Source organism: Pagrus major, chromosome 6, assembly GCF_040436345.1.
Source record: "Pagrus major chromosome 6, Pma_NU_1.0".
In the NCBI taxonomy this organism is placed as follows: Eukaryota; Metazoa; Chordata; class Actinopteri; order Spariformes; family Sparidae; genus Pagrus; species Pagrus major.
In genome coordinates this window covers 10,559,480-10,583,332 of record NC_133220.1, presented here as the reverse complement: position 1 = coordinate 10,583,332, position 23,853 = coordinate 10,559,480, and the positions used below count along the sequence as shown (strand labels likewise).

General features: G+C 40.3%; 1 protein-coding gene across 2 annotated transcripts in view; it reads right to left on the bottom strand.

Moving 5' to 3' along the window:
• LOC140998835 (metabotropic glutamate receptor 4-like) overlaps positions 1-23,853 on the bottom strand; it is a 161,315-nt gene that overhangs the window by 11,722 nt on the left and 125,740 nt on the right. For both annotated transcript variants that reach the window (XM_073469226.1, XM_073469227.1), the window contains exons 7-9: positions 19,113-19,313; positions 5,775-5,911; positions 3,530-4,465 (exon numbers count right to left, since the gene is read on the bottom strand). In XM_073469226.1, coding sequence (XP_073325327.1) covers positions 3,530-4,465; positions 5,775-5,911; positions 19,113-19,313 — 1,274 coding nt within the window. The remainder of the gene's footprint in view (positions 1-3,529; positions 4,466-5,774; positions 5,912-19,112; positions 19,314-23,853) is intronic.

Here is a 23,853-nt window from a genome sequence, read left to right as displayed (position 1 = left end):
CTGCAACTCCCACTCTTTGTCTGACTAGTGCACTAACAGCAGTTTTTTGTCGTCGAGTTGGCAGTGCCAATAGTGTGATGGAGACTTCATAGAGAAATAAACAACACCACTCAATTCATCAGTCCATTCATGCACTGTAAAAGCAGGACCTCTTTGTGTGGGTTGATTGTGTTTGAACTGAGCCTATTGTGCTGAAGCCTCATTCCCATGCATGCTATTGTCCGACGCCTCTCCTCCTGCCTCTGTCTTTGAGGCAGCCGCTGATTTACACTGTTTCTCCAGGTAAGCAGGTGTCACTTCTATTCCTACAGCTCGCATAAAGCCCCGTGATCACACTCCATAGATAGACCAGATGTCCCTGTTTGAATGATAGAGAAAGCCTCCCATGGCATTTGTTACATTTATCCTGGCACCAGATGACAAATAAATGACTGTGCTTGTACTGCTGAGGCAGAGGCCCGCTGTAAACTGGTGATGAGCGCATAGGCGGCGAGATAAGGTAAATCAAGACCCGGAGGAAGTGGAGCATTTAATTGCTCTGAAAGACATGTCAACGTGGGCTGTGAGGCTTTGTGGGGCCTGTCATTTACAGTACGATGATTATGAGGTGTGTTTGCTTTGACATGTTAATTCCTTAAATAAGAACATTGTTTATGTAACAGCGCAGAGAATCAGTCACAGGGTTTGTTTTTTAACATGAAGCCTCGCACAGCAAAACTGGTTACTTCATTGTTAGGCAATGAAAGCCTTGAAGGACGATACGTTTAAGTGCTATCCAATCCGGGTCCCCAAGGCAGGGACGACATCTTTCGTCAGTGCTTTTCAAAAACTGTTACAAATTACTGTTAAAAATGTGTTTTACGATCCGACGACATTATGGTTAAATATACTGCAGGGAGAATTTAACTTGTTATGAAACCGTCTCAATTTAATACTGATGCCTCTATATGACCTGCATAAGCAAACGAGCCCATCAACAGGAAGATTTGCTATTTTTTTTTATATATTTATTCTTCATGCCTGTCACTGAGATTCTCCACAAAATCAGATTAAACTATTTACAGCACAGAGACCAGAAGAGCCTTGGTTTACATTTTTCCAGGCAAAGTTTTAAAGCGAGTAGTACGTCAGCCAGTTAATCAGAAGCAGGAAGCATCTTTGGTGTTGTCAAAGGGGACAGAATCACCACCATCAAAATGTTGTTTTTAGGGACACAGTTAAAAGATTGATGCTGTCTGTTTTCTCGGGGACTCTTAAAAGCAGTCTAAAATAACAAAGTACCTTGTCTCTGACTAGACTAAACCATATTAGAGCGTGAGTTAAAGTAAGTTTTTCAGAGTCGACACTTAAAGGCCACTTTGGTTATATTATATTAAATATGATTATTCTCTCTCAAATGAGGAAAGAAGAAATGTAGGACATTTCCCTGAAGCAAGGTTTCCATTTTGTGTTCCATTTCATGTCCTACCTTAACAACGCTCAGGGCAATGGTAGAAGTTTTCCAAATGATAAAAGTGGAACTCTCTCCCAGCCTTTGTGTGTACAGCCTTCTACAGGAAATAATAATTAATAAGTGACTAATATATATTTAGAACTGAGCGTCTTGAGGGTGAGAGAAGTTTTTAAGAGCTTGTAAATTAAATTAATGTGAGGTATGAAAGACGAAGAAGAAGAAAAAGAAGAAAGAAGAAGAAACCAAAAGTAGGGCTTAACTTACCCTTCAAAGATTTTTATTCACTTCTGTTTTACTATTCAAAGCCATGCTAGCTAATGGATTACCTCATCCTCCAAAAAAGCTGTTCAATCTCCCTGTGATTGTATAATTCTCTTTCATCTTCAGAGAGAGGAGATGGAATGATTAAACAAAGAACTCACTGATATCCATGGCTGCTGTTGACATGCGACTTAAGATGTGCAACACTCGCATTAAAAAATAATGTGGACTCGGTCTGCTTTTTCCGTACAGCGTGTGCTGCGGGTCTGATGATCAAGAACGTATAGTGATGACGGATGACATTTCAGTACATTTACCTGAATATATTTCAGTGAATGTAACGTATATAAAGCAGTATGCATTTAGCTCAGCAGGTCTGTTATTGTTTTCATCATGTAGATGCTGTTGCTCAGTTTTAGTGTTAACATCAGGAGATTTATGGGGTAAAAGGAGGCCAATATGCAGATTCACACTAGTTTAGACTTTGTGGTGTTAACACAACATGCAGGGTGTGAAAATAAGTTATTGCACTGCTGGTCACATCCTGCATTATTAATGTAATTCAATTGGCTGCAGTCATATGCAGATTTTCTGCAATGCCGTAGACTGTAGAGATTATTTTGGGATGCTGAGCGTGACACAATGCACAACTCCGTCCCTCAAGAACGTTTTTCCACAAAGGTAACTATCACAGCCAGTTTTTCCAGGCCAGCATTTTGATGCATTGTTTTGTTTAATCCCAAAGGGGAGGGAGGTAAGGATTAATTTGTTGCATCTGTCAGACCCATGCTGGCACCACTGATAGTGTCCATGCCAGTGTGAGGCTTTTCCCCCACCACTGTCCTCTCTTGTAGCCACTGAGCTTTTGTTACACTGCCAAAAGAACTCTTTCAACTAGATCTACACATTTCTACTGTGCCATTGTTGTAGCCCTTTGGCTTTTTACCCAGGCTGTCTCCGCTGAATGCGAGTTCCAAGCCAAGCCTCCATTTGGATGTCCCTTTTGGATCCCTCTTGACCTGTAGCCTCCTAGTGCTCCCGCTGGATGTGATCCAGGTCCACGGTTCATGAGGTCAGGCACATTGATTTGACATGGGAATATGAGTGTGAGCTTGTGTTTGAGTAAACAGCTCATGGGTCTCTAATTCGCCATGGCACACAACAGTCACATGCATGTGAGTCACAGTCTTGCGTGCTGCCTGCAGAGTTATTAGAGAATGCTCTCATGAAACTGTGCTCACACTTGTCACAGTTGTTAGTTTATTTAAAATATTAGGCTCCCACATGACATCCCCTTTTTAGTTGTTGCTGTTGTTGTAGCTACTGAGTTTTATTAACTTCATTTCTAAAATTGCTCTGGTCATGAAAATAAAGGCTGGTTTAATTTGTAACAAGTCATCATATTTTACTTGTTGTGTTTTATATGTAAAACTTATTCTGAAAAGTAACTAATAGCTACAGATGTAAGATGAATGTAGGAGTCAAAAAGATGTGCAAAGTATCTCACAATTTTACTTAATCACCATTCTTGAGTAGATGTAGTTAATAACTTCCTACCACTGCTAATGTGTAGTTTTGTTTTGTTGTTTTTATCTGCACGCTCCTGCAATCATTTTCATTATTAAAACATTCTTGTGAACAAACCAAGAGAAAGAAACAAAGACAGAAATTAAGAAGCAAAGCAAATTTGATTTGGAATTAAAGAAACTGTTGAGTAGCTGTAAAGATTCGTAAAAACCTTGAAGTGTCACCATGACTTGAAAAAAAAAGGTGGCAGACAAAAGGGAAAAAGTGGTTGTGTAACTGTAAGCTTACCTTTTCGGTGGATTGTGAGGTGCCAAAGAAGATTGGGATGAATGCGAGCCAAATAATGCAGGTGGTGTACATTGTAAAACCAATGGGTTTGGCCTCATTGAAGGTCTCCGGCACCCCTCTGGTTTTAATGGCGTAGACTGTACAGGTGACCATGAGCAGCATGCTGTAGCCCAGCAGGCAGATCAGAGACAGGTCAGAGATGTCACACTTGAGCACACCGCGGGCCATGGTTGGGTTAGATGTCCTCTGGTCCTCATAGTCAATAATGGCCTTGGAGGGATCAACTCCGAACCAGATGCAGACTCCGAGCAGCTGCACTGAGGCCAGGGTGAAGGTGATGGCGAGCTGGGAGGCAGGAGAGATGAACCTGGGTGCACTGACAGACATGCTGCCCTGCTCAAAGATGCGATAAATGCGGTTGGTTTTGGTGAGCAGGGCAGCATAACTGATGCTCATGCCCAGACCCAAGAAGATCCTCCGGAGGGAACAGATTCCTACATCAGGGGTCGAAATCATCAGGAATGTTGTGGCATAACAGAGGAAGATGCCAGTTAGCAGCACATAGCTCAGCTCTCTGCCCGACGCCTTCACAATGGGAGTGTCGTTGTAGCGGATGAATGTGACCACCACGAACACGGTGGCCATGATGCCAACGACCGCAATGAGCACGGGGAAGACTGCCCACGGAGAGCTCCACTCCAGTTTAACAATGGGGATTGGAACGCAGCCCGTGTGATTCTCGTTGGGCCGCAAATCAAAGCGACACATCTTACACGTGTAGGTGTCTGCCTGGTACTGATAGCCATCACAACGCTCACAGTGCCAACAGCAAGGGATGCCCTTCACGATCTTCTTGCGCTCGCCAGGCTGACAGGGATGACTGCAGATTGAAGAAGGGATCTGACGGACACCACCGGGCCACTGCATCGAACGAACCTGCGAGGGAGGCAAGGGGACACAGATAGACATGAATGGGCTCAGAGAGTGAGACAAAGACAGAGGAGGAGAGATTTGTAGAGTATTAAACTCTCTGTGTCCTATAAAGTGGTGGCGTGTAGAGGTGGTGATGCTTTATTGATCCAAAATATCCCCAGCACCCCTGGAGGTCAAGGACAATCTACCCCGTGGTTACTTGCTGTTTGGGTGTTTGAACCAGACCTGAAATACCATTCTGTTTGCTCCCATGCCTCTTGGTTTTATTTTTTTATTTGAGTCGGGGGCGGAAAGGGCAAGCTAGGGGTCATATAAATCATTCCTCAAAGACTCAGCAAAATTTACCAGCGGGAGGTCAAATTATCTGAAGGGCAAGACACGAGAGGAAAGAGGGAATCCATTGTTTGCTCTACAGGGAACTGACAATGTTATTCTTTTTTTCTGTTTTGGTAAATAGTTGTTTGTGTTAAAAAAATCAATACTCAGCTGTCAACGTTCTGAGGAACAAAAGATAAATTCTGTTTCAGGATGCTCCTCTCCTCTGTGGATTTTCCCTCCTTCCACGAGCACACTTGTAAAGATAAATTAAATTCATCATTTCAAACGGCTCTGCTCTCTTTAATGTTATGTTATCAATTTTATTCAATTGTGGCAGTTCATTCAAAGCCGTTAAAATTTTCTCCAAATGTGCGTTCAATTAAGAACTCAAAGAACACTAATTAAATACAGCCAGCTTAAGAGTCAGAGCTGGCGCACTCAGTAGGTGACTACCACAAACCTCCTTCCTTTTTCTTCCACAGCACATGTTGAAAGAGGTAAAGAAGGCAAAGCTCCTCTCAAGCTGCTTCATGTGTTCACTTGTACTCTGTTTTGCCTGCCCTAGGCTTCCTCTTCATTTTGTCAAAACACAATTTGTTTGGTTCCTTTATGTAATTTACTGTTATAATACCGATTCTTCATCACACCGTCTGCTCGCTGTATTGTTTTTGGAAGTCAGTGATGCCGTCTGGAGAGATGATATTAAATGTGTCTGTCCTTAAGCTCTCATGGCTTTCTTTTCATCACAGTCCGCCCTGTTAATCATTTAAAGCGCCCTCTGGATATTTACACCTTTGAAGATGGCAGTAAGCGCTATCAAATGGTTTGGGAGGAGTTAGTGAGCAAACACACGGCTGCAGAGCTGCAGAATACAACTTTTCAGAGAAGGATTTTCAGTGCAAACACTAATGCGAGCACAGCGCTTGTAGGTTAAATGCAGTCAATCCGTTTGTGTAGATATGTGTGGGCATGGGATAGAAAAGGCAATGCTCACGTTGAGATGGAGTTGATCAGTCCAGTGGCCGATTATTTTGTACTCGGCCGTTCGGTTTCTGATTTGGTATTGGTAGATCTCGTAGCGTCCAGGGGCATCTCCGTTTTCATTGAAGAGCACGGGGTTGCCAGCTATGCCTAAATGGGAGAACAATCACCATAATTTACTTCACAACACTGAGTTAATGTACTGAGCATGAATCTGATCTTTGAAAGCAAACCAAGCCAATTAACGACATTGAAAACCAAAATGACGATTGTTAATGTGAGACAGTTTCCATTTTCTTCTTTTTAAACAAAAAACATATTCACAACTTCTCTGGAGACGGGACATGTCTCCTTATGAAGACATACAGTATACACCAAGGATTGCAGTCATAGTAGACCATCCTTAGGCATATGATGTAGAGCTGCAACGAGTGGACGTTTAATCAATTAGTTGCTGACCATTAAATTAATCGCCCACTATAGTGATTGTCAATGAGTCGTCTTTTTATTAAGGAAAAAATTCAAAATCCTCCAGTATAACCTTCTGAAATGTGAATATTTTCTGGTTTCTGTGCTCTTCTTTCTCCTCAGCAAACTGAATTTCTTTGTGTTGAGGACAAAATAAATCTTTTCAGGATGTTACCTTGGGATTGGGATAAAGGAGCAACATGTTTCACCATTTCTGCCATTTTATGGACCAAACAACCAATAGACTCATCGAGAAACGACTGGCATTAATTGAAAATGAAAAAAAAAATCATTACAGCCTTGATAGAATGTACGTTCGATACCAACTTCCAAGGCCTTTAACCCGGTGTGTTGTGAAGTGTGTGTGGTACGGGGGTTGGGGTGGTGAATGGGTGCATAGTTGGTTTGATTTTCATGCCAGAGACTGCAGTTCACATCCCATCACAGATGAACAAAGGCAGTCTTCAAGGTTGAAAAAGTCTTTTTTTAGATGGCAATTTCATACTGAAATTCCTACAAATATTGACATGAGCTGAGTAACACCTGGTTGCTACTCAGCTCATTTGTCACATTTTTTAAAGAATCTCAGTATCTAAAAAAGGCTTTTTCAACCTTTTTGTAAGAAGAATGCCTGGAATTTCTCTTTTTTTAACTTCAATGTTCCCTACGGGCACCTTTATCACACTTTGTTTGAGCTTACTGATCTTTTTGTTGCCTTTTTTGAATTGCTTTATGAATGTTTTCTGAAGCATTTCATTGTTTGTTAACGGCTAAATAACTATTCACTCAAATGTAATTAACTATAAATGTATCATTTATTAATGATGATTATGATAAGTGTTACCGCTAACTTTAACAATACTTGTGTTACCATGTGCAAATATTGCATCAAGAAAGCATTTTCAAAACTTGGTGCTCACACTTGGTGCAATTATGAGGACCTGAACTCCCTTTGGCAACCAGCTTTGTTTTGCTAGCTACCGAGCAGCATTCATTAAGATGTTGTATTTTGTGCTTGCAAGCATCTTTGGACAGTGAGAAACTGACTCTGAACAGCTGGAACTTCACAGGAGGTCCAGAGGTTGACAACTGACCTCCTCCTGACCTCACACACACTTTTCTCACCACTCATACAGTCTAATCAAGGTCTTCTCCCCTTTATCATCGTGATAACAATTGTTATCACAATGATGAAGATGATGTATTCCTGTGTGCCGTTTTAGGACGAGCTGTAATGATGTGTCACAAAGAAAGCACACCAAAGATTCCTCCGCAAGCTCCCCTGTGGAAACTAGATGAGCCACACTTTTAGTCCGACGATCCATTTAATCATGGTAGAACGTGGAAAGGTTCTCCTTAGAGGGAGAACCAGGGAACTTCATGTCTAATTGCTTTTCACATCAACGTCCACAAACATCCATACCTTCAAACGCTGATGAAAGCTGTAAGCCCCTGTGTTTTTCTTGCGTGGCCTGGCTTATTAAGTCCCCCCCAAAACACGAGCATCCCAGTTAAGAACAAAAGCTAAACGTGGCCAATTGCTTCTGATGGATTTCTGCTGATGAGTATTTTTTTCTTGCTCTTTGTTTCGATGCTTGAGGACGCAGTGCCCTAATCCACATCTCGATGAGTCAGCCCTGCTGGATTACAGCATTACCGTTTTACTCGCCTCGCCTCTGTGACAATACCGCCCACATCACAAAGCAGTGAGTGATCATGGGAGGATTACAGTGACTTCACCAAGCAGAGAGGCATTATGTTTATATAAACATATAAAGCACATCAACACCAGGACTACTGTCATATTTTCTATCTAAGATTTTTATCGTGCCAAGCTTTTCCCCCTCTTTCCCTCCAGTTTCCAAAGCTTTTAAAAGTGCTTTGAAGCTTTCTGCCTTCCACTGTCGCGGCTGGGGTCATGTGCTCGAGCCTGTAAGTGCTCACATGGACCCCCCCACTGTAACTGAAAGAGGCAAATGGACTCTGAATACCACACTGGTGGTTTTGAGAGAATAATGCAGCATCAGTAGCAGCATTACGCTAACGACACAGTGTGATTATATTCAACAGCTTTATGGGTCTTTTGGTAATTCATGCTTCTGATAGATTTACAGCTGTCTTTGTGGCTTTCAGCGACTGCACATTTAGGTGAGGAAGATTTAGGTAGTGATTAAAAAAAAAATATTTTTAATTTCAAAGGCTAATCTGATCTTTATTTTTGGACCATATTATTTATAGATTTTCATCAGCAGTGGTGGTTGTTTAAGGGTGTGTTCACCACCAGCCCAGGATCATTTGGGTTTATTTTTGTTTATAATGCAAATTTGTATTTGCCCCAAACAGCCAGATTACTGAACATTAGTCGTAAAATACCGAGCAACAGTACACATCGAGGATGTGTAAGTGTGTGTGTTTGAATTCAGGTCAACTCTCCCGGAATTCAGAGACTCCGGTTATTTCTCTTCTTGTCACCCTCTCCTCTCTGTGACATTACATTCACGAAGTTAAGTACATTCCCCTCCAGTTTCAGCCAGTAGTCAACTTTGCAGCACAGATACACCCAAAAAATGGAGGTCACCTCTGCAAATTGCTCAACATTATTAAGGTTGTTTTCCAATTTCACTGATTGCGTTATTATCTTGGACTCAGTGTTCGACAGAGTGTTCTATATTCACTCTGTGGAGCATGTACAAAGTTAATTTGATGTTTTATATATGTATATATATATATTTTATTTACATTGGAGCCATCACTTCCCTGTTAATGATGTCTTCAGCTGATCCTGAATTGTTTCAATATTAACTTTGAACATGAATCAATTATCATCCTTCTGACGTTAAATGAAGATGACTGAGATATTACCTCGATGGTGGTTTACCTGTGATGAATTAGGTGTACATGTGCTATAAATAGCCACAGCCTTGAGCAATGTTTCTGCTGTGATGTTGATGGAACAGATAATCGGTTAAATTGCACTTTTTTTATTCTTTGATGTTCTTCATATCAGCACAAGTATGATATGCAAAGAGCGGTTCTACATCATCTTTTATGTAAAATTGTGGGAGTTGGAGGTGAAGCCATTTCTACAATGACTGATCAACGAGTACATAAAACAGAATCATATGCATATTGCATATTTATGTCTTTGTGCGTACAAATTGTTTTAGACGTGAAATTAAATAGTTTAATGCACCTGGCCCCAGGTGTTCCTCAGCTGTGGTCTTTGTATGACAGTAAAATACCTTAACTCTTATTAATTTATCTTAACACAGAAGAATGAGGCTTGAGGACAGCCGAATAAATGCAATACTTCCTTTTGATTCAATATCTTGACATTTTGACACATGAGAAGTTTTTCTGTTTGTTTAATGTATATTTGTATAGGGATAGTGTAGTATGAACAGATGCCACACACCACAGCATTCATAGCCAAAGCTATTTTGCAATGTCCGTCCCCAGATGGGCCTTTAAAATACATAAGACTCAACCATACATAAAAAAAAAAACTGATCGCAAAGCATCATACCGCTCAAGTGGTGCACATTATGGTAAAACAAATGGAAAAGTCTGCAAAATCTGGCCTTTTAGTCTTTGTTAATGAAATGACACATTAGGGCACTATGGGGAAATATTTGTGTGTGTCTGTCGTTCTCTCTGAGGCGAATGTGTGCAGTGTGTCGTCTTCATTAAGGGTGAAGAGAGCGGTACATTTTGGGCCAGTGTGGTCAACGTTTTGAGTTGCAGATGAGGAATTAGGCCTGTCATGTGGCACAAACTGCTTGTCTAAGCAGTCCTCACACGAGTCGGGGGCATAATGAGTCCCACAGAGGCCTCTGCCACCGCTGCATTGTGCTGTGCACTAATGTGACAAGGTAGCCCGAGGCCACACGTGCACCAGAGGCTACTCGTTTACTCGTTGCTTTGTGTGCTCTCAAAGAAAGGTTGGGGTTAATTGAGGGCTTGTAATTATATGTAATAGTTAATGACTGTGGTATTGGGCCCTCTTCCACCACACATACACACCTTAAGAATTACCCGAGTATGATCATTAATCCAACGTGTGCTTGTTCTGCATGGATGCACAACCGGGACACCTTGGTGAATGGCAGCACAGCTTGCTGCCCTCTACACCGGTCATTAACTCTTAATGACCTGTACGCAGGCAAGTCATGCAGAATTTACCACGGATCCACTTCACTTTTGAAGTGTGTGTGTGTGCGTCTTTTCCGCCCCTCTGTCACTGTCATGACATTAGCATGATTACTCAATCACAGCATATAAGCTTCTGCTATCTACAAGTGCTCTCTAGCTGGGCTGTAAGTGTTGTAAGCAAACAAAGGGCATGCTTTGAAAAATAAGAACAATGCATTTGGGTTTCGGTGCTACAAAGGAGAGAATACAAATAATGTAGATTGTCCCATAGACACCAGTATTCAGTTAATGAGTCTCCTATAATAACCAGCATGAACAAATAAAGGGCAGGTTAAGACATTGAGGAGGGTTTAGCAATTCTCAATAAACTACCATGATAAATTCACCATAATGTACACTTTCACAGCGCTAATTCTTTTAGTACAACGACAGAGTCATGGCATATTCACCAATTTGCTGCTCTTAGTTTCTCCTTTTCAAACAGAAATACTGTTTTCATTCATTGAATAACTCCAGCTGGGTCTGCTGCGTTTGCAAGTGTGCGTTTTCAGTTTCTATCAGTACGACTTCAACTCCTTTGTGATTTTTAACTCTGAGATGCCCTCACAGATAAAGGCTTTTTAACAACATCCTTGGCTCAGTGCAAGTGTGTCTTATGTTAGCCTTACGTGCTTCCCTTTTCTAATGCCGTTTATCCAATCACATCTGAAGGCCTAGCACTACTCGGTTTTGGATTGATTTTGCATTTCCACCACTGTGACTGTAACTGGACAAATGAAAAACCAAAAAAAGAAACAACTTGAATTAAGTGAGTAAAAACAGCATTTCTGTTCCGCTAAACAAACTGAGTATGACATGATGAGTATTGGTGTGGAAATGAACATTATCCTGAATTTATCACGACAACAAATAACAATGGATGAATTTTCCTTTAATTTTTCCAAGGTTCATTTTTAATCAGTTGCTTGTTCAACTTTTGTGATGAAACCATTCAACATGAGACGTGAAACATAGTGTAACACTAGCACAAGTCAAGAGAAGTCATGAAGTCAGCAAACTGACTGAGGCCTCATTCAGACCAAATTAGGCGTCGCGTTGTGCCATTAATGTATCCTTAAATCAGCAGCTGAAAGACAATCAACTTTTGGAGAATCGCAACCCGACGTCACACTGCATTATCCAGTCACATAAGCCATCAGGCTGGCTGGTCAACAGTATTGTTATTTAGGCTGTTCACACTAAATATATAAAATGACACAATAAATACAGCCTAGTGCTATACGTATGACGGAAGTTTTTTATGTTTTCCCATAAGCGCTGGTTGACATACAACCAGATACTGTCATATTAAAAGACACATGCACAGACATTCAGATATCCACCAAATTGCTTTGAGTTTCGTCCCTTTGCGAATTTGTTGCAGATGGAGGAAGCTTCTATCCCCCTGATTCCACTAGGTACCTCCTCTGTAACCTGGCATGTCCGAAGCTGTTTTGTTCCATTCTCCATGCGGCTTTATATCCCACTGGGAGTGTTTGAGGAGCATGCGGATGAGCATGAGGAGTGTCATGCCTGCTTGATGTTGTTGACGTGCTCAGACTGTGTTTATTTTGTCATTTTTCCTTGAGTTTTGTGCTTCTACTGTGGTTGAGGCTACATAGTTAAATAGTTTAGTTTTTTGTCTGTTTTAAGTGTGTTTATTGTTAACATGTCTGAGTTCGTTGTGCTGTAGATCCCGATATTTTGAAAATTGAGCGGACGCGCTATCTCAATTTTCATAGTGTATAACAAAAGAAAGAGGGTCACAAAACATGGTGATGCATAACGGAAAAATAAAAAGATTCAGCTTGGGAAATAAAGGCCTGTCTTAGTCACTATTTGTTATTCACATAACCTATCTATTTTTTTGTACTTGGAAATCTTACAGTATGTGTACAACAGGTGACAGAAGTAGATACCATGCTATGATGAAGAGGCTTTATGGTGAGAGCGGTACATTCTTATCATGCCAAGGTGCTGACAGTCAGATTATTGTGAATAACAGCGCTGGGCGTCAAGCCATTAAAAGAAAAACTGACATTTTGCGTTATTCAAAAACCATGTTTAAAAAACACTCTAGAAGTAACTTTTGAATTGCACACCAATGAAGACTTAGCACATCCTTGAGAAGAGGTCGTGAGCAGTGATGGAAAACCCACCGAGCTCACCTTTATTCCACACTCATAACCGCCGTCCCAGGTGAGCGCGACAGCGTAAAGGCCACAGCTTGTTCGTCTGCAGCAAAGCAAAAAACACTTTCCCTGATGTGATAGCAAGAGACATGAAACACTGTGGGAAGCTTCATTCAATTGTGGCCTACTGAAGTCTAAACAACTCTTAGATGCATCTGAGGTGGGAACCAGAAAGAGAGAAGCTCTAAAGAGTGTCAAACTGTGCATGAAGATGGGCTGGATGTGTCTGATTCTTCTGCTTTGTTGGCCGCAGCGATGGTGGCTGCTGAATGAGCTTAAGAGGTTTCTGATTTGGAATAAATAAACAGCTATAACTTGAGATCCATCTGTGTGAAAAAGCAAGATTGAGAAAGCACTCCTGACAGAAATCCTGACCAAGGAAATACTTTTGTCAGATTGCTTTTCATCTTTTCTCAAAGGTTATCTGTCATCAGTGAGCTAACTGTGTCCCCTGGTGAGACCCTGACAGCCCACTGAGATATCATAGATACATGGCTTTTTGAGCCTGCCAGGGGTATGACCACTATGAACTCTTTTTGAAAAGCTCTTTGACATTTGACCTTTATCAGCTGAGTTTCATTACATATGCAACCTAAGACATAATACATTTGCTATGGATATGGTCTGGCTGGACTCTTGAGAGCAGTGCAGCCCTGCAGAGGATGAAATGTGAATTATTTTTAGCAGATGTCCGCTGAAACTGCTGACAACAAACAGAAATCTGTAACAATAGATTCTTGCTGGCTCAGCCTCAAGAATGATTCATCACGACAAAAAATGACCTACTTTTACATTTTGTTTGTAAGAAAAATAGGGATGATTGCCCTGTGTGCTTACTGGTGCGTAACATACTAATATCACACAGCACAGAGATAAATACTGTCTTTGAAAATATAATACACAGTCCAGGCTTAGCTGTTGTTTTATGTATCTGTACAAGTTCAATATACTGCTGTGTGCTGACGCAATTAGACGCAGAGTGCAGTGTAACCTCAAGGCAACCCCTCTGGTCAGATGGTGTTGTAACATTAATACAGTTTGCTGCCGAGAACAAAATTCAGCTGAAAACGACCAACTGCAATGGAGCTTCAAGTCCCTGCTTCAGGCTGAAAACCTTGTTGAAGCCACTTGTCAAAAAGCACCACTCAGGCCTCACTGTGCAAACAATCTTTTTAAATGTTGATCTCTTTTGGGGGTGTAATGCCAATCTACATACATAAATAAGACTTTTATTTCCACTCTTACAAAGGATATTTAACATGAGTACCTGGTGCTATTGTAATAGAATATTTTATTCATCATGCACTGACTTTGTTTTCTGATAATATAATAATAAAAACCGTTATTTATATAGCACATTTAAAAAAACAGAGTTTACAAAGTGCTTTGACAATCAAGAAAAAGCAGAAAACTCAGGAAGATAATATTACAGAATAAACCCTCAACAGTCAAGCCAAACACAAGGAAGTCTAGTCTAAGGTGAGTTCAAACAAAAGGGCAGAACAGAAAATGTACGTAAAAACACAAAAAGTCAATAAGTCCGTCCAAAACTCCAACCATCATTTCCAAAAGGAGGAATAAAAGCTGCCATGTTTTCCCACAGTGTTTGCATTTAAAACTCAAACTCTGAATTTGATGCCAGGCTCAGTACTGTCTTTAATGTACAGAAAAAATAAATACATCTATACATATTTAGAGATGGAGTTAAACATCAGTATGTGCCAGGGGGAAACTAACATATTCTTCAGTTGACAATTGTATAAACCAAATTTACCCAGACTATCAGATGTAGAAGTTTTTAAAAAGAGAAGACAGATGCTGTTTCAAACAGACCATGAGAACCAGTGAACCCAGCAGTGCCTGTTGTGAACAGCAGTCCATCAGTTGTTTTTTTACACATGCTCTTGTATTCTGGGCAGCTCCGCTGCTGCAGTTGGGGATTTAGGGCATCATAATGACTGAACAGACTGTTAACTTTTTCCACCTGGTTTCTATCAAGTCATGGGATGTATTTCATTGATAAACTTACTGATTTTACTTACTTACTGGTTACTGAGGGCAGTGAAATTCCTATTCCCCATTCTTACCTAAACGTACGTACCTGTATACATTCTTATTGTAGCAAAAAAAACAGAAGAGAGCTTGGTTGCCACAGCAACAACCTCTTAAAAGGAAGTAACCCGATAAGCTAAGTAATAACTTAAACTAATGGCTTGTTGTTATAAGTGACAGCAATTCTTGAAAAAAATAGAATGGCATTCAGTAGAGTGCATACCTCCATAAAGGCCCAACAGTCCCCTTTAATTCAATCAAGCCTAATCCAATATCAAAGTCAAACCACCCATAACAGCTTACCTATAATTTAAGCTGATCTCGTTGGGTATAAGATTTAAAACTCTGCTAAACGTTCGCCTGCTGAGCGTAGTCTAGTTTACTCTCCCCACAGATCTGGATCCGCACCAAAATCTGTCAAATCCGTTTGGATACTTTTCTAAAACCTCTCTGAATCCCCATTATCTCAGCTGCAGGTGGTAGCTGCAGGTTTCTATCCCTAGACTACCCTGTATGAAAACACATTCAAATCCACTAGATCCGGATTGGGTTTTTTTTGGACCTGCATCAAACCGTACTTAGTCATAGATACCAGCCTCCTCTATAAACCTGATCTTTCTTTCTTTCTTTCTTTCTTTTTTTTTCTCTTTTGTTTTTCTTACTTTATTTAGTCTGACATTGTGTTAATATTAGCTAATTGTTAATTTGTGTTTTTTAACTGTATAAATCATCCGACAGATGTTAGTCAACACAGAAGCTACAGTAGAGATTACACCAGGGCTTAATTTGTCCTTTCCTTCCAAGATCGCTTGTGTCTCTGTTTTGCAGGTATTTTAAATCATATTTTCTGATAAGATGGCATGAGATTTATGCTTTTGAGTGTATTTTGGCATATCATCACTATAATCCTCCCCCGGTCACCTAGTTTGGTGTCTTAGCCTGCTGCTTTTTGTAGCTGTTTGTAGATCTTTTGGCCATAATTCCATTTTCCCCCATTGTAGCCGCCCACAAACAGGAAAGACGAGTCGTCAGGGAGGTGAAGGGACAGTCAAGGAGAGACAGAGAAAAAGAGGAAAGAGTGCGAGCAAAGTTATGTTAATCCGCTTTTACTACACACCTCTCTGTGCTGATTTTGAGTGATTATTGTGAATGCCCTGATTAATAAATAATGCTCACTTTGTCACAACAGTTTTAGTTTTGTTAACTGCTAGCCCCCAGACGTTGTCCACTGTGCTGCAGGCACAGCAAGGATGTTATATTAAATTTTTCATGTGTTCCCTCACTTTTTTGCTCCTCCTGACTTGCAGGAACAGCACTCTGTCTGTGTTGTAGGACCTTTTAATTTACAATTTAAGCACTGGGTTACACGAAGCAGGAAACTAAAGGTCCTGCAGGTTGATCAGACACGTGTCAATTTAAGAGTTGTTTTTTTCTGGAAGTCAACTCAACAACGTGGATAAAACCTGCGTTGATCTCATCCTGATTCTCACCATTTTAGTGGTATTTTTTCAGTTATTTTAAGGATGCTGGATGCAAGTTGGTCTGACAAAAACAAACTGCACATGTTCTGCTCATGTGTTCAGTAATCAACACCACCTCGGGCAGAATGATTGGGATTGGCTCTGGCAGCAGTGGTTCAGTCCAGGCATGAGTTAGTTTGTACTCACTAAACAGAATAGTAATATATGTCCCAACCTGAACATGCCTCGTGTACAAAACCATTTATTAACTGTGGCACCCTCCCTGTCATAATAAAAATGTCCCTGATCTTCTGTTACACCAAAGCCTGCACAGCAAAGGAAAATATTTTCTTTTACTTCTCAATATGAATAAAACATTGAATTGACATTCTGCCAATGCAACAAGTAGTTATTAGAATGAAAGATTAGCTTGAAGAGTTAGTGTTCAAATGAATAATTTATCTGTGCAAACACTGCATACTCAAGTCTCTGAGAAAGAATTTTAATTGTCTTAAATTGCTTTGCTTTAAAAAGAAATTGTCTACATAATGAAACTCTGGATCACTGCGCCTAGTGTGAAAGCAGTTAATTTTTAATATGCTAGTCATGAATGTGAACTTGAGTGATAGCTCGGTATAATGTAAAGCCACGTGGAGGAAATGGAAAGTGGGTCATACAGCAGAAGAAGCAGCATAGCTCTGAGGAATGCAATCTCAGCCTGTTGGTTCGTCCACCACTTTGGTCCAGACTGAACTATCTCAACTAATGTTTGATGGACTGTAATTCAATTTTGTCAAACATTCATAGTTGCAAGAAGAAAATCCTCATGACTTTGGTGATTCTCTGAGTTTTCCTGTTGCGCAAGCAGCATGTTGATATTTTCGGCTCAAGGTGAAATGTCTCAACAACTATTGGATGGATTGCTAAGAAATGTGGTGCTAAAGCCAAGTGGAAAAGTGAGTGCAGCCCATCAAACGTTTCTCTTTTTTGGACATAAAGGTCGATTAATATATGATCTTCACTGAAACTTTATGTATGGATAAAAGGTGAGTAAATTCAACAGAAAATAGTGAGATACAAAAACTTATATTACTTCCATCTTGAGAAAAAGTAAGTACACCCTTGGCTTCAGTAACTAGTACTTGGCATAAATAACTCAATGCATGTAAAACCTGCTTCATATCAATCCATGAAGCCTGCATTCCTTCTTTTTCAGACTTTTTTTGCAGATTCACTTCTGTTGGAAGGTCCAATTCTTCAGTTTTGACTTCTTAACAGATGGCCTCACATTTGAACAGGTCCCGAGGCAGCGAATGAAGCTGCAGACCATGACACAGTCACCAATATTGACATCTTGGGATCAATTTGCTGGGTCAGCCTGGTCTGGACAAGTTGGCAGTAATCTGAAATCTTCCTCATTTGTATATGATTTTCTGAGCAGTGGAATAATTTTTTTCCAGATATTTTCTTAAAGCCCTTGCTAGATTTATACACATCTAACCCTTTTTCCTTAGCTCCTTAGAGAGATCATTGGATTTTGGCATTGAGACAGCACCTGATAAAAAATATACCTATGTATGCATAGCTGTAGTGCTAATGTTAGCATGAGGACCTTAGCATTTAGCTGGAAGCAGTCTTCGTTTTTCCATAATAGTGAAATGGTAATTTCGATTTTGAACCTGATTATCAAATGTACACAAACGATGTCAGTAATGTTTCACAGCAAACTGACCCTGGATCTGCTATAAATGATCCAATCACATCTCATATGAGATCTTGTGCGATAGTGTTACAGGCCCAGCAATATTTGTATTGTCTATCGTGTATATTTTGGTAAAATGCTGTTGAGAGCGAGATTGATCTTTCTCTTTCAACGACTGGAAGGTACCAGATAACAATCGGCACTGCCAATCCAGGGGCTTCGTCTTCATAACTTCATAACTTTGGTGTTAGAAGTGAATGTGTTTAGCGAGCCTAATTACCTGTGCTCGTGATAGCACACTAGCTTTGCTAAACGACTTTGATACTGCTTGGGTTGGAGCTAGATATAGTATATGGCACAAAGTGTAGGGATGAACTGACATTTTTTGTTTGGGTTTAGGTAGTTTTCATTGGAGGGATAGTTTGGCTTTTGTTTGTTATTTTGGTCTTGGTTTACCTTGAAGTCTTTTGAACTGATTTACACTCTCCGACTCTCGTCTTTATGTTTCACACCCACACCCCTAGACCGTGGGGGTAACACATAGTCTCTTAAAAACTCTTTGTGACCCCCTTTTAGATAGACATCTCACAATACTGCTGTGATGAAGACCAGTCATTACGCCGGCTTTGTTTTTTGTCTTTTTAAACTGAATCAACACCACTGGCATAATGTCGCCTCCTTCGGTGATCATTCAACAGTGAGGCAGATAAATGGTGCAACATTCCCACCTTGAACGGGCTGAATACACAGTGCTTGTGTTTCACAGTCCAGGTTTCATTTAAGTATCAAATCATTTCACAAGAAAACTCCAAGGCACTCTCTTCTGAACTAGTAAAATGTCTTTATTGTATTTGTTCAAAAGAGTGTGGCTCGGAGTTACATGTGTATCCCTATCCAAAAAGCACCTCTAACAAACTGAATTTGAGTTCAGGAAGCACTCATACCCTTTTTTTTTCTTCCTTTTTGCACTTTTTGATCAAACCATGTCAGTTTAATACGACTATCCTCAGTTTTTGTTTGGTTTTTAGCACAGAAAAGCAGCAACTGTAACCTGTTGGCTTACACTCCAGTGGACAGTGTGTCCTCTAGCCCATTTCAAAAAGCAATTGCACAAAAAACACTTGCTTGTAATCTCAGCCCATTTTGTAGTCAACTTGGTAAACTTTTGGGTGTATTGTGAACATGAACATGTTGCAGACTCAGTTCTTGGTGCACGCTGTCTGGATTTAAATGAACAAAAAAGCTCACATTATAAGGCCTCTTGAGTTGAGACAAACGTGACTGACCTGCAAAGTTTAGACGGCGGATGTGCTTCAGCAGATGAGTGCCGTTGATGGGATCCATTCTAGCGCAGAGGCCCACCTTCCCCGGGCAGAGCTCCTGGTGCATGTTGTGCAGGGCATGAGCCATGGCATAGACTGCATCAATCACAAACTGCACCTTTCCCTCCTGCTCATAGTTTGAGTCCTTTCCTATCCGCTCCTGATCTGTAAAAAAAACAAAAAACAAAGAGTAAATCCAACATTAGATGCATAATTATACTGAATGTGTGCAGTTTAGTAAATAGGTACATGTGCTCAAATCATGGAAAATGCATCCTCTCTGTTCACCCGTTTGGCTCATTGTTAGCTATGTCAAGTGTGAGGTTGAGCCAGATTTGTATCCATGTAGTTAAACAATCGTGAGGGAGACTAAAGTGGATTTGAAACACTCAATCAAGAAGAAGACCTGTAACACATGCAATCAAGCAAAATTTATTCAGATTCAAGTGTTTTTTTATGAATGGTTCAGTCTTTAAGAATTAGCTACTTGTGAGTTTGCTCGACCCCTGTTTGAAGTAGGCTGATTATGAAGCAGCGTATTAAGTGCTAGTTCCTGACAACCAATATGCATAATAGCACCGAAAAGAGGGTTTGAAAAGATCCATCTTGAAACTCAATTAGAGAATAACAACCAACAATCTCTAAAACTTGTCTTTTCAACACTTCTGGCCTCGTGTCACCCCCACTTTGGAACGCAGCTCAGGTTAAACGGGACAAATCTGTGTGAATCACTTGGAATGAGCTGAGGCTTTTAAATGGAGGGTGTGGCATGTGTCCAAAAGGCATAGAAAGAAAATGCATTGCTCCTCGGTGAGTCTTATTCTTTCTATACTGAATGGGTCTTGCCGCTTGCAATTAGCTAGAAGGTAAATATCTGGATCGCTGCAGTGGAGTAAATCAATTCCAATATCTGGAGTGCAAGGTTTTCTCCTCTGGGAAATCTCATCAGTTAAAAACAAAAACTCTTTCTTGTCTCTCCAGAAGGAATACATGAATTTCCCTCGGTGAGATTTTGCTCACATTAGGTCTTGGACTCACATGTCAGTGCCAGTCACTATTACATGCATTGCCATTTTCCATTAGCGACTTTACAAAATTGATACACCTTCCAATGTGATCGAATCCAGGAAACCAGACCTGCTTGACTGAATGTCCGACTGTGAATTAAGTCTTTATTGCCTGGGTGTATTTAGAAGCCAATACAGTGAGGAGCCAGAGAAGCAGGAAATGGAGACATCCATTCACAGGACAGGGATAATCCGCTCATAGGCTCAATGTAATAACTTGGGATAGGGCTTTATTAATCCTGGCCCAGGTTGTTCCGTAGGTTTTTGTGATTGTTAATTGCTATGAGGAGGTGGGGTCTTTGCGGGATATACAACATGTAAATCCTAACTTTCTCCTCACGAGCCTCAAATCTTAAAGCTGTCTCAATGTAACTCCACTGTATGTGGAAAAGAGATTATAAAAAGCAGGTGTGTTCAATTTAGAATAACAATAGACTAATTACCAGGGATGAGCTAATGATAGAGCGGCATATATTTATTTACCTGCTAAATGGAATTCAATTAAGCTTAGCGAGTTAATTAGCACACAGTGGGGGGATCTCCTGCAGAAATTTCCTGAATAATAACTGTTGGGTGCAAAATTACATGATGATGCTGTGTGTAGCTGTGCAGCTGAATTGCTTGCAATTGCATTTGGTAAAAAAAAAAAAAAGTGAAATAGTGGCAACTGTGATTAAAATTAAAAACAATTTGGTTTGGATAATATACTTTCCTGCATTTATATTGTAAAAAACCAAAAGCATACAGGATACAACAGAACAAAAAGTACCTACAAAAAAAAAAAACCATCTAGTTCAAAATATATGTCCTTTATTTTTTTGCAAAACATTTTAAAGAGCAGTAATTATTTTTCAAGCTCAACATATGGAAGGCCCAAATGTGGCCAAAAAAACATCCACACCACCAGAGTTTGATTCTTGACTGCACTGTGGCTCTACTCAGGAACAATATGCCGCACTTCTTCTTCTTCTTTGTGTTTATTGACTGACTGCACCAACTTTAAAGGTACACACTAAAGTCCAATCAATACATCAATCCACCAATTCTACTGGCTGATGTTGGCCTATCACAGATTTAACAGCTTCAGTCTACATGTTATTCAATATGAGTGGTTATGAAAACATTTTCTCTCAACAGAGCGATGCAGAAAAAAAATCTTTTTTGTGATTTAGTCATTCTTCTACTGGCTACAGTTTGGACTGAAGCACCACAGTACAGAGTCAACAGTAAATGCCCTAATCAGCCCCAAATCAAAATGTGTGTTTCTGAGGAATGACACATCTACTGATTGATCTTGTTGAGTAACACTGATTCAGAGCCCAAATATTGAATGGAACAAGGAGACACCAGAAGAAACATCTATTTTAAATCTACGTTCAACCCTGTACCTGCTAGTGTATAATTACCATAATTACCCTTAATCATGATCTTACCTGTGGCGAGATATTAAGTGATTTCATTCATTATTATGATATATTGAGGGTTTCTGAGGGAATACTGTAGTCATATTTTCAGGCCCAGAGCCTTGAACAAGTAATTTGCTTTTTTCACCAATGTAGACCATGTAAACAACCTCCTGGACAACACTAGCTAATAGCAGTGGTCCCCCCTGCAGGACAATGCGCCCTGACACACCACAATAACTGCTCAGGAATGGCCCAAGGATAGTGACAAAGAGCTCAAGGCGTTAATCTGATCCCAAAAGTCCACAGATCCCAATCTGACAAGCATCTGTGGGCTGTGCATGAACCAGTGTGATCCATGGAGGCCCCAGCACCCAACCCACAGGACCTGAAGGATCCACTACAAATGTCCCAGTGTCAGACACCACAGGAAACCCCCAGAAGTCATGAGTCTCTCTGCCGAGATGTATCAGAGCTGTTTTGGCGACACAAACAATCAGCAACAAACAATACAAAGCAGGTGGTTTAAATGTTATGGCTGATCTGTGTATGTAAATGTTCAAACACACACACACACACACAGCATGATGTTTTCTATTCAACTGCACCAGGGGACAAGAAAAATGGCCCTCAAATGTTGAATGACAGTCAGAATAATGACAGTCATGTATATTTATGTATTATATATGTGGTCGTTATATATGAGGTTATCAGCTTCGGTTAAAGTGTTGGATACAAGCGAACCATAATAAAACATTCTGTGACAGAGCAGTCATTTATCATGCAACATCTGTCCTCTTATGGTTCAAGCAATTTTCAACAGCCACTTCAATCTGAAAGAGTTCTAGCCCCCGAATCAGCAAAGGTCTCTCTCTGTTAGCCATCTTTCATTTACTACATCTCCAGCTCCTCGCCGAAGACCAGAGGCGTTTTAATGTCCCCGATTATCTCATGAGCTTTTGAAATGCATGAATTATTGTTGGAGGTTACGGCTCAGTAATTAAGGGCCACAGGGCCTTGATTGGACCGAGATTGTCACAGTTTGGCCGACATGCTTATGCCATGGGGAATCCTGCGAGCCAGAATGGGTGTGAGAGTGATATTTCTCTCGCAGGCTTGGCAGGCCACCCACACTAACTTTGTATTGTCTCTTCTCCATAAGACCATTTCCCTTTTCTCCCCCCGCCAGTCTCTCTCCGGCTCCCTCCTCGTTGGCATTTTGGCTCTTTCGCACACGTTTTTCCAGGCTCCAGGCTGGCGTTTTGCTTGCAGTGAAATCCATTCAGATTAAGCAAAGCAGAGGCAAAGTGTGGGTGTTTTCCACTCTGAGGTGTCACACAAGACATTTTGTGACAGTGTGTGTGGGCTCAGACCTTTGACCATTTTTTCTGCTTGCAGTTGGCCATGGGCCATCCCGTCTTTTCCTGCCAAGGCAGTTGGGCTGCCCCTTAAATGAATGTGACACTGGCGTTGTATATGCTCTTCTATTTCATAATTTGGTTCATCTTAAAATTTGACTCAGATTTTATAGCTCAACATGCTATTTTTGTCTTTTTTTTACAGTTTGAACTATCAACTATTTTCATCATTGATTAATCTGTGAAATATGTTTTTGATTAAAAACATTCTTATTCTTATATAAAATCAGGATACAGTAAAATAATAAATGTCCATCACAACTAAAGCCCAAGATGATGTCTTTGAAAAAACTGTCTTTTTCCAACCAAAACCCAAAAGAAGATATTGAATTTACAGGATTTAAAAGACAGAAAGAAGCATATCTTCGTATTTGAGAACCTGGAATTGGAATTCAACACACTGACTGATTAGACTTCTACTTCAGAGCAAAAAGGATAACTGTTTAACATCAAAATTGTGAACTTTCAAATTCTAAGAGCCGTTCATTTAAATATAAATTACAGCATTTATGTCTTTACAAGCTCTGAGAAGTTTACTCAGATTTTGGCTGCTTACTGTTGATTTTATCAGTGCTCTCGTCTGTCCTACATTCTCCGTACACCGTTGTCTGTACTTTTTTTTTTCAATCACAACACTACAGTCTGTATTGTTTTGATGTCTAGACGGAAACGTTAAAAAATTAAGCGTGTTTTGTTGCTGTCCAAAGTGAACTTTTATCTTATATCTAAAGGCTCCTGGTGTTTGGATCATGTTAGACAGCAGTATACTGACAGAAGCTCTGCCTTTTCCTGAACTAGTGTTCAGTTCAACAATCCC